The sequence below is a fragment of the Lolium perenne genome, chromosome 3, assembly GCF_019359855.2.
Source record: "Lolium perenne isolate Kyuss_39 chromosome 3, Kyuss_2.0, whole genome shotgun sequence".
In the NCBI taxonomy this organism is placed as follows: Eukaryota; Viridiplantae; Streptophyta; class Magnoliopsida; order Poales; family Poaceae; genus Lolium; species Lolium perenne.
Genome location: NC_067246.2, coordinates 182,486,831 through 182,498,211, shown reverse-complemented (window position 1 = coordinate 182,498,211; position 11,381 = coordinate 182,486,831). Strand labels below are relative to the sequence as shown.

The 11,381-nt window shown below is 43.9% G+C and overlaps 2 protein-coding genes and 1 pseudogene across 3 annotated transcripts; 2 read left to right on the top strand and 1 right to left on the bottom strand.

Moving 5' to 3' along the window:
- The first annotated feature begins 703 nt into the window (after positions 1–703).
- LOC127342792 (uncharacterized) lies at positions 704–3,382 on the top strand. Of its 2 annotated transcripts, none has more exons than XM_051368800.2 (3): positions 704–910; positions 1,730–2,354; positions 2,844–3,382. In XM_051368800.2, the coding sequence occupies exons 2-3, from the start codon at positions 1,807–1,809 to the stop codon at positions 2,908–2,910; spliced, it is 615 nt and encodes a 204-aa protein (XP_051224760.1). In that variant the 5' UTR covers positions 704–910; positions 1,730–1,806; the 3' UTR covers positions 2,911–3,382. The 2 variants fall into 2 exon arrangements, with proteins under 2 accessions (XP_051224760.1, XP_051224759.1); XM_051368799.2 differs by having other exon boundaries at positions 1,725–2,354.
- A 196-nt stretch (positions 3,383–3,578) lies between these two features.
- On the bottom strand, positions 3,579–4,604 carry LOC139837607 (uncharacterized). The gene has a single exon (XM_071826970.1). It carries the CDS (start codon positions 4,548–4,550, stop codon positions 3,708–3,710), a length of 843 nt encoding a protein of 280 aa, XP_071683071.1. The 5' UTR covers positions 4,551–4,604; the 3' UTR covers positions 3,579–3,707.
- Positions 4,605–7,147: 2,543 nt separating this feature from the next.
- On the top strand, positions 7,148–9,671 carry LOC127342791 (protein ALP1-like; annotated as a pseudogene).
- Positions 9,672–11,381: the final 1,710 nt, after the last annotated feature.

The following is an 11,381-nucleotide window of genomic DNA, read 5'->3' as shown; positions in this document are numbered from 1 at the left end:
GCTACATGTAGCTCGGCCTCCATTTGCAGTTTTCGGTGGAGATGCTCTTACTTACCTTTTGGGCTATTGCAAAGATAGCATCATTACATCTACATGTGCTCTAGATTTCAGCCGAAGTATCTTCCTAAATACCCTATCATACTATAAAAAAAAGTCTTCTAAATTTGGCGATAAACCAATTAATTTCTACCTATTACTTGCTTTATCTCAAAATAATTTGCTCAACTTTATCTAGATATATTTAGTTATAGATACATAGAAAAGGTTGAGAATGTTATTTTAGAAGAGAGAGTATTACTTTCTGCATTCCAATGAATGTCCTTGTTTTCTGTGTTTTTTCTTTAACCAAGAATTACTCTGAATATATAAAAGTTTTTGGTATATAATATTAGCATCATTGGAAAGTGTTTTTTGTATACAAATCCAAAATACAAATTATGTATAATATAATTAATATTTTGTTGCTAATTTGTTTCTAACTTTCTTCCAAACGGAGGTAGTATGAATTGCCTAAACCTTGGCTTGGCATGTTGCCAAATTGACCGCCGATCGCCATCGTTGCTCCATCATCCGACGGCCGACCACTTGCCACTATCGCTCGTCTTGGCCGTCCCGCTTACGATCCGGGCCCATGAGGTCAACTCCGACGCGGGGCCCAGTATGTCAGTTACTGATCATCTACAGCGCAAGTCTCACTAGGACAGCGCAGCGCAGCACAGCACCAACTGCCACTGAGCCCTTTCCTACTTGCCTTTCGTTTCCCCCCCTTTTTCTTATTTTTATTCTTACGATTTTGTTCCGCCACCGCTCTCCTCTCCTCTCCTCTTCGCTTCTCAAATCAAGGCTCAGATCCGATACCTCGCCCGCATCCCACCCTGCCGCGCCCAATCGGAATGTAGTTCTCCCCCAGGTACGATCCGTTCAACCGCAGCATTTTGTTTCCCAACTGACTTGACCTTTCCCGATTTTTCGTTGTTGTTGTTTAACTATTGCTTGGCGTGATCCGAGTTGTGCCGGTTCTAGTTTGGGTATTAGCAAATGCGTTGCTTTCCTGAGCTCGATTAGTAATCTGGGTTGGTTCTTGGGTGCTAGATCCGTGTCAAGGCCCCTCTTCAGTCCGTTAAGCATCAATGGGATCTTAACTTGGGCATTACTTCGATATTGCGGATTTTCTTCTGCAGTCTAAAGCTTTAGTCAGGAAGCTGCGCCGGTTTTTTGGCGTCTGAATTAAGTTTACAGTGAGCAATTGTTGGTAACTTTGGAATAAATCTCATTAGGATTAGCTCATTAGCCACTTATTGTCAACCTGTACTGCAGTTTTTAAAAATGTTTTTATCTGTTTATTAGAGGTACGAGTGAATCAAGATCCCTTTATTATTTGATGCGATTTGGAGTACATTAGGCATGTGATCATGTTCAGGTGACTCGGCTGAACCCTCCAATAATTGGCTCAACTAAAACTGGAACTGTGGATATAATTGGAATCTTTCTTTTTCTTGACTGTGCACGGCAACCAATAATTGGAGGGTCTTGGTTCAACCCAGAATGCCTACTGCCGTAAAGATGTCTATGACCTGTCGAATGAGATACTTATTGAATTGATGTCATTGACTACTACTAAGCGGTGTGCGGCTCACCTTCTTCTACTTGTTTACTACATTCATGAGATATATCTCGATTGCAAGAATAGAGAGCATTGGGTCTGATTTTGCTTTCCCTTGTAGCACAGTAGACTAGCCAATGAAGAGGAAGTTTATTAAGCAGAGCAGAAGAATATAGTTTATGGTGCCTGGATGAGAATTGGAAATGCTACTGGCTGTGGAAGGAGGAGGGTTTTTCTCGTCATCAGCTTCAGGGTACAGCCATGGCCTTGCTCTTTTGCTGCTTGGACGGAAAGAAGAAGATAAGCCTGTCAAAGTATCACCCTGGAATCAGTACCGACTAGTCGACGGGGAAGCTGAGAAGGTGTATAATCTGGCTCCCGGGAAAAACCAAGCTCCCCGCAAATGTGCTCCCTTCATCTGCTTTGGTCGCGCAGCTTCGGAGCTTGAAGCTGCATCTCCTCCTAAAGTGAGTTCAAGCAACACATTGAACTCTTTGGAAGACTCATCGGGTTTAACAAAGAAGAAAGTAACAACTAATGATCCCATCACTGGAGATGAGATAAAGGGTTGTCTTAAGAGCAACTCAAAAAGGGATTCGTCAGAGCATTGTATAGTGGTGAGTGAAGGCGAGGAACCGCGCGAGTCACTGGAAGAGGTGCAAACCTTGAAATCGGGTATGGAACGAAGAAAAGTTCAGTGGACAGATACGTGCGGAAAGGAGCTTTTTGAGATAAGGGAGTTCGAAGCCAGGTACAGTCTTAAAACTAAATTTTTCCCTTTGGTGATTTTTAGCACAGGAACAGTGCATTGTTGTTTGTCTTATTCGTAGAAGAACACAAATTGTTAGCACATTTCAAGAAACAGGTGCACCATTAGCGCTATATGTTATCTAGTTTGGTGGAACTGAACCTTTCTATTAAATATTTTACATCAACTATCTGAAATCACATTCTTGTTTGTTCTGATTTGCACTCATTTATTCATTTGATGAACCCCCTGCATGTTAATCAGAGCTGATCAGTTATTTATGTGTGTTGAAATTAACGTAAAAGTCAGTTTAATTGTTTACTAGTTCGATTGCTAATTACGAAGTCTTCAAGCTCATTAGTTCTCAAACTGCAATCTGTATTGAGCATGAGTGCAATAATGTCTGCTGTATTACTGTTTTGTTGTAAAGTCTTGTACCCAGTTGTTATAGTCATAATATTTTCTGACTGCTGAATAATTGTGTTTCCACAGTGATGAAAGTTTGTCTGATGATGAAGAAAACGAGGGTTTCAGGAAATGCGAGTGTGTGATTCAGTAGAATTCACTTCAGCTGCAGCCTTTCTGCTAGGATATGCTTATTGGCAACTTCTCATCCATCAAGAATTCATGATGGTACATGTGGCTTTTGACGCTAAGCAAACAACGATAATCCATCCTATATGGTGCTGAACTGTCTGTTTGTGTTCCTGATAGCTAGTCTGCATGCTACGGTTACAGTTTTGATGCCCACTGTACCATACCAAAATTTGACTCATTTGTTTCTGCTTCGCCTTTTTTTCTTCCTCTTGGTGTTGGTGAGCTCTAGGTTGTAACATATAAGGCTGTCCAGTTAGTGTTGGCATGGATGTTGATTCACCATCTTTGTTTCTCATCACTGTTAAGTGCTTCCCTGGCCCTGCTGACATTTTTCTGTCAAGATGCTATGTTCGTTTATTGATGGCTACATATGCATTATGATGCGACTGAAAAGAAAGATCATTTACTTTTAAGTAAATTTATATTCCTCTGAATTTGGTCTGTGTTCCCCCAACATCTTTACAAGGACCAAGTGTTACCTTCTGCAATTTGGACAAGATTTGCTAACCAAACAATTTACAAATGCAACTATGTCCATTGTTTTACTACTCCCTCCGGTCCATAACAAGTGTCGTGGTTTTAGTTAAAATTTGAACGAAATGAAATTAAACCGTGACACTTATTATGGATCGAAAGGAGTAGTTCAGTTTTGAATAATAGAACGAGTTTAATCCCTACAAACCTATTGCCATAAGGCGCTTAACAAAAACAGAGTTCCTTCTCATGGAACAGCTAGCTACTGCGTCTCTTGTTACAAAATCATACTGGTGACTTGCTTCGCGCCTTCTCCACCACTCTCCTACGCCGGTCCACCATGAGTCCCACGAACGACCCTGCAAACTTGGTGCCTGAAAGGATCACCGGCACCGCCAGCTTGCACGTCGCCACAGCGCTAGCGTTCCGAATGTCGTCTTCCACCTGGCGCATCCCCTGCTCGAACTCGCGGTACATGTCCTCCACGTCCGAGTTGAAAGCGTACTCCGACACGGCCTCCCTCGGCCTCCTGTGGGAGAGGGCCTCCAAGGCGCCCTCGAGCATGATGTGGCTCACGGCGGCCACGCCCCGCAGGGCGCCGAGGAACCGGACCACCGTGTTCCTGTTCACCTTCCTGCAGTACGCGTCCTCGGCCGCGGCGGAGAAGAGGGCCGCGTACGGCCGGACGGTCCCGTGGATGGTCTCCGCGGAGATCTCGCCCGCCTCGCCGAGGTTGAGCCGCGCGCTGTCCAGAACAAGGGAGGCCATGTCGAGCGCCTCCAGGGCAGAGATGCATACGCGCGCCGACATCGCTGTCGCCTCGGCGTAGAGGAAGCCGCCGTCGGTGGAGATTATGTCCCGGTGGTGCTGCGTGATCCGCTTAATCTCCTCGTGAAAGTGGCCGCCGGCGGCCGGCGGTTGGTTGGCCTTTGACTGTGCGTCGCGGTTCTGAGCCCGGACGACCGCCAGGCGCGGCCGGGGAGCGGTGGTCGACTTCAGAACCGGGAAGCGGTGCTCACGACGGCCCACCACCGAGACGATGGACGGGGCGTTGGGGACGCGTGGCCTGCCGCTCGAGGATGCCGTGGAAAACGCCGGCGAAAACAAGCAGGTGCGCAGCGCAGCCATGGCCTCCGTGGTACCGTACGACTGATCGATCGATCGGGCAAGAGCTGCGTTTGTGCTGCTGGTTGATTGATTCTTGGAGGTGGTACTGCTGATTGATCCTTGGTATAAATAGCAAGGAGGAGGACTGCGACTCGGACCGGAAATCCGTTGGACGCTTGTGTAGAAATCCGTTGCACGCTTGTGGTTCCGTATCCCGATCTCACTTCAGTAATCCGACTAGGTTTTATGGGCTGGCCGTACCAGAGTTCCTTAAACCTTCTGCGATTCAGCTCTGAACTCTGGTTGACTTGGTGACATCTCCAGCTTATAGTTCTTCATTAGTTGTCTTTGATTTCTCTGGAATACTTCCATTTCTGCAAAAAAAAAGACATATTGACATATCCAACGAAGTTGTCCATGGTATATTCTAGTGGTGTAAGACACAGGTAAAGCAATATCTCACTTTAATTTAATAATTTTTTTGGCATGGATCTTAATTACCACTAAACAAGTTCCATTAAACAACTTACTTCAAAAAGTATCTTCACGTGGATCATTAATCTATATGGGGTTGAATTTACTTCTGAGGATAGACTCTCAAGACTATTTAATTTTCATATGTTTCCAATGACAAGAGTTGGTTCTCTAAAGAAACACATATAGTAACAACTAGTTAACCAATCATACGAGTCGATATAAACTTCACTATAATTGTCAAGACATGCTTCCACCAATATAATACTTAGAACTAGTACTGGCATTTCAAAATTACATAGGGCTGACAAGGCATATATACCTCAAGTTCATCACCTCACAAATTTCTTCCGTATGATGTGTTCCTTTAAAACTCGAGAGGCTCAACCTTCCCGCAATAATCCTTGGGCAACATAGAACTGGCATGGGAACACCAAAAGAAAAATATGAAAAGATAAATCTTTTTGGATTTTTCTGTATGAGGTAGACAGAATAGAAAGAAAGGCGACAAAGACAAGGCTAAAAACTACAACAACAAAAGAAGGCAAATGAAAAAGCAAAGTGTTGCACCGAAGCCAACACGAGTGTTTCAAATCTCTCATGAGTTGTAGCAAAACCTCAATTATTACAAGATAAATTAAAAATACCACCTCTTGATGTAGAAGTGTCAACAACCTCCTCAAGTTTAGGTTCTTGCAAACTGGCTTGCTAGATCATTGTGGTGGTGGCGGGTAGTTCGCGAGGCCCCAACCTTGACTCCATTGATCAAATTTTTGTGAAAATTTAAGCGCGGTGTCGTGAAGGGAGTTGGCGAGGTTGCTCATGTTGTTGATGGATCATTAATCTATATGGGGTTGAATTTAGTTCTGAGGATAGACTCTTAAGAGTAGGTACAATAATGCTGAGTCAGATGGCTACAAGACCTTCCACGTCACCAAAGTCCTACGTGGGAGAGAGAAAAAAGAAGAGAGAGAGGGAAGCGAGCGCTTCGTTCGTCACCCGGCTACAGCGCACGTATCGAGGGGAAATAGCTCGCTTGCAGCCCGACTTTCCTGCGGAACATCGCTGGATAGGATCAAATTTTTAGCCGGCGACCCTTAAGAATTCTTTTCCTCCCGTGGTCTCTCCTCTCAGCCGCCGCCCTAACCCTAGCCGCCTCCAGTTCATCCTCCTCCATAGATTGGTTCCCCCTCCTCCGGTCGGCTTCGCCGGCGTCAGGAGGAGTGGGGAACCCGATCTATGCGTGGAGTTTTGAATAAAAGTATTGTTTTCATTAGATTATGTTAGGATTTTGGTAGCCGCCTTCTTGTTGGTTTCTCCTCAATGGAGATGGCATCGTGTGCAATAAGTGATCTTCGGACTTTCGTTCGGCGACGAGATCTTCTTCCCGGCGTCAATGGTGGTGTTGAACAATCACAATTTTCTAGGTATGAGTCTTCGGATCTTGCTTCGCCAGATCGATTTTGGATCTTTTGTCGTTGTTGCCGCGAGGAGGATTATCCTCGCAGTTTTTGTCCCAGCTGCTACGTCCTCGACAATGGTGATTCGTACTCTCGGCTCTCCATCGACGACGACAAAGCTAGTTGGTTATTATTCCCTGATATACTGGTGTTGGTACTCTTGCCGATGGTGTATGACTGCTTTAATGGTTGCGTGCGTGCACGCAGTCTTGGCATTGCGGCTCAAAAAATTATGGGAGAACTTTCGTCGGTATCTACAGGTCTATGGTTCGTTATGTATCTTTGGCTGCCTTCACAAGAGTACAAGATTGTGTTCTGGAAGAAGAAAGAAATTGAAGACCTCGAAGATTTGTTACTATCTTTTAGACTTTATTTTGTAATCGTTGTAGTTAGTTCATGTATCTCTACCATGTACTATTTGTTACTATGAATATATGTGGTATTGATTGTCAAAAAAAAGCTCGCTTGCAGCCCGCGTGCTAGGGCTAGGCCGGCGCTTTTCTCTTCGCCTGGATCCCGTGAGTCCCCTTTCCTTCGCGCCAAATCAACTTCTTCCCGCGCCAGAGCCAAATTCCTGAACCTCCTCTAAAAATCGAGCGCCCCGCGTCAAATCCCCCAATTCCCCAAAAATCGAGCCCCCACTCAAGAACCCTAGAGGCCCAGCCCGCCACCGCCCTCTGCGAGATGACCGGAAAATCCAAGAGGACAACTGCACCGGTGCCTCTGGAGTTCCCATGGCCGACGGCTCAGCCCGTCCCGCTGCCAGCAGCTCACCCCGTCCCGCCTCCGGCCGCTCAATCTGGCGCTCCACTGCCGGCCATCCCTTCCATGTTTGCAACTGGGTCATGGTTACCAGCGCAACCACCACAGTCCATGGCGGCCACCACTCCACCGTGTTGGCTCCCTGGGGTACCTCAACCGGGCGATTTGTAAGCTCAAGGCCCATGGTGGACACCGCCCACTGGAATTGGAGTCTCAGCACAATCTACACCCACGGCTGGGAATCTTGATGCGTACAATCTGCAAGCTTGGTATGTGCTATCTCCTCCCATCTTGGTTAGTTAATCTCGTGTACTAATTTGCTGCTGCTGTTGGCTTACTGAACCTAATACACGCAAGTTGTATAGGACTGACGAGTAAGAGTGTTGGGGATTTTTCTTCTGGTTGCCACATGATGGTTGATTATTTCCGTATTGAGCATGAATGGACTGAACTAGTATATATGTTTTAGCACCAAGAAACGGCAAGGAAATACTGAACAGACTGTATCTGCATATTATATGGCACAAACCATATGAAGTATTACATGCATTAAAATGTATTCTCTGAAATAGTCAGTATATCATGTACGAATTGTATTCTCTGAAATAGTGAACTGTCGTACAAATTACCTGCAGTAGCGAGTAAAATAAATGATATGAATTTGATGGTTTGATCATCTATTGTTTTAGCAGGGGATTGGATTCTCACCCGCCTGGTGATTTCCTTGGTTTCTTTACAAACACATCAAGCCACAAACAAAATGTGGAAAATGGGACTTCATCGCAGCCAATCAAAGTTAGTGATGACACCAATGGTGACAACCGTGCAAGGACTGAAAAACATTTGCTATGGACAAAAGAGGAGGATCTTAGATTGGTAAGATTTTTTTGCATGCTTTCTCTGTGTGTTACATTACTAGCACAATAACAAGCCCATTCTGATAATATTGTAGGTCAGTGCTTGGTTGAATAATTCAAACGACCCAATCCAATCAAATTATAGGAAGAACGAGCAATATTGGAAAGAGGTTGCTACTTGCGACGCCCCACACAGGAGGATGTCGAGCGTCTACTTCAGGTTAACGAGTCTCGTGGGTTCCCTGGAATTCTAGGAAGTATTGATTGCATGCACTGGCGATGGGAAAAGTGTCCTCTAGCATGGAGGGGGCAATTCACCCGTGGGGATTATGGAGTTCCAACAATGGTCCTAGAAGCCGTTGCTTCCCAGGACCTTCATATTTGGCATGCTTTCTTTGGAGTTGCTGGGTCAAACAACGATCTTAATGTGCTCAACTAGTCCTCGTTGTTTTTCGATGCATTGAAAGGAGAAGCCCCTCAAGTTCAGTTTTCTGTAAATGGGAATGAGTATACCACGGGTTACTACCTTGCTGATGGTATATACCCAGAGTGGGCTGCCTTCATGAAGACTATACCACTTCCCCAAACAGAGGAGCACAAGTTGTTTGCCCAGTTCCAAGAAGCGCCGAGGAAAGATGTGGAGCGTGCTTTCGGGGTATTGCAGTCCCGTTTTACCGTTGTCCGGCGGCCTGCATGTCTATGGAAGAGAAAGAGTGTTGGAAGGATCATGCTAGCTTGTGTTATTCTTCACAATATGATAGTCGAAGATGAGAAAGAGCAGGCTACCATTCATATTGACTTGAATGAGAATCCAGGAGCACCAATTGCTCTACCTCCTGAAGTTAATGTTGGTGGTAATCTATGTTTCGCTGATGTGCTACGTAGAAAAGCCAAAATCCGTGCTCGTCCACAACATACCCAGCTTAAAAATGATTTGATTCAGCATATTTGGCATAAGTTTTGAAATAACCATCATAATTAGTCATGGTGAGATATACTGATATATGCATGTTGCTATTCTTTTTTTCTCTGTAACACTAGTGATCATCATGATATCTTACATGTTATTTATTTCAGGACTATGCCATGATGTGGTGATTGCTGCAGGTTCTACCTACAGGTGCATTCTCTAATCTGGACTTGCTTTGTTCATTATTGATATTTATTTCTCTCATTGAACAAATTCTGCTAGATTAGTATTATATACCTTGTTTCAGCAATCTGGTCAACAAATTCTACTCTATTGTTTCAATATATACACTTGTTCATGTTTACTTTTTTTCCACATTGTGGCTGAAGGTTGTTGTTGTTGCTGTTCCTTCTACCGATGCTCCAACTATGGCTTTGTGGCTTTATCATCTTCAAGATCAAATTGATGTCTTGTTTGCTGGACACCGTATCTGTTATTTTGTTTGGTCCATGCTTTCTTCTAAAGAGTCATGTACTGTTTAATTGTCAATGTCAATGGTGCTAAGTATTATGTTTGGATATACTCAATGTTGAAGAGTTGGTATGGTCTATGAAACATATGTTTGTTGTTTCTTATGAATCAGTTTGCCTTGTTATATATTCATGGTGTGGCTGGTATACTGTATGTTGTTTGAATTGCTACAAAGATGCACGCCACACTGGATCACAACAGGTGATATGCCATTTTTTATATTAAATACAACTTAACAACCAGCCTCATAGTCAGCCCATTGTATGAGTTGGGCTCTAAGATGGCTTTTGCTGACATGGCATGGCTATATAGCCAGCAGCTGGCTATGCTATTGCCATTGCTCTAAGACAATTACTACAACACCTAAGTCATCGTTAAAAGAGAATTTCTCACGTCCTATTTAATTTTCATATGTTTCCAATGGCAAGAGTTGGTTCTCTAAAGAAACACATAGTAACAACTAGTTAACCAATCATACGAGTCGATATAAACTTCACTATAATTGTCAAGACATGCCTCCACCAATATAATACTTAGAACTAGTACTAATATAGCATGGGCATTTCAAAATTACATAGGGCTGACAAGGCATATATACCTCAAGTTCATGAGCTCACAAATGTCTTCCATATGATGTGTTCCTTCAAAACTCGAGAGGCTCAACCTTCCTGCAATAATCCTTGGGCAACATAGAACTGGCATAGGAACACTAAAAGAAAAATATGAAAGGATAATTCTTTTTGGATTTTTCTGTATGAGGTAGACAGAATAGAAAGAAAGGCGACAAAGACAAGGCTAAAAACTACAACAACAAAAGAAGGCAAATGAAAAAGCAAAGTGTTGCAACGAAGCCAACACAAGTGTTTCAAATCTCTCATGAGTTGTAGCAAAACCTCAATTATTACAAGATAAATTAAAAATACCACCTCTTGATGTAGAAGTGTCAACAACCTCCTCAAGTTTAGGTTCTTGCAAACTGGCTTGCTAGATCATTGTGGTGGTGGGCGGGTAGTTCGCGGGGCCCCAACCTTGACTCCATTGATCAAAGTTTTGTGAAAATTTAAGCGCAGTGTCGTGAAGGGAGTTGGCGAGGTTGCTCATGTTGTTGATGGAGTCTCCAAGCAAGTAGAAGTTGTTGTACGTGGCGTATATGTGCGGTGGTGGAGCCTCCATGTCTTCCTCCTTAGCTTCGTCAAGGTACGGGTGTTCTTGTTTTTTCCTTCACAACATAATGCAGTTGTCCATTCTTGAGGGAGAATAGACTGTCAGGTAAAGGAGTGGGGAACAAACACCCAACTCTAGGAATATAAACATAGAATGAACCTCGTTTTTTTGTAAAGCATGCCAACAGCTCGAAGGGTAGTATAAGAAACACGTCACTCACCATCCAACAGTTGATGTCCGCTTACATTGAAAGCAATGGAGGTGGAGAGAACGGTTGCAATACCTCCGAAAGTGATGTCCCGGCAGGTTTGATAAGCTTGGCGTTCCAAGTGGCAAAGAAGAATGGTACTCAAGTTTGGCGCCACATTGCAGTCAAGAATACTAGCTTTGGCGAGATGATCATGCCAACCTCATTGACCATTGTGAGTTTACCACATGCCTGCAAGGTGTTAGCTATAACATAGTACAAAAATCGAATAGCAGGAATTTCAACTTGAGTTCCCTTAGGGCTATTCTCATATATGCTCATTTTGCTAGAATGACTGTGAGGAGAAGGGTTCAAACATCGGTTTGCAGAGCGGACGTAGACATCTCCATTGAAGAACACCACTCGATAAAATTCATGTCATGCTAGAATGAAGTTTTTGTGATCTAAGGTTACCTCTACCGTGCAACTTAAGTTGCTCCAGATATG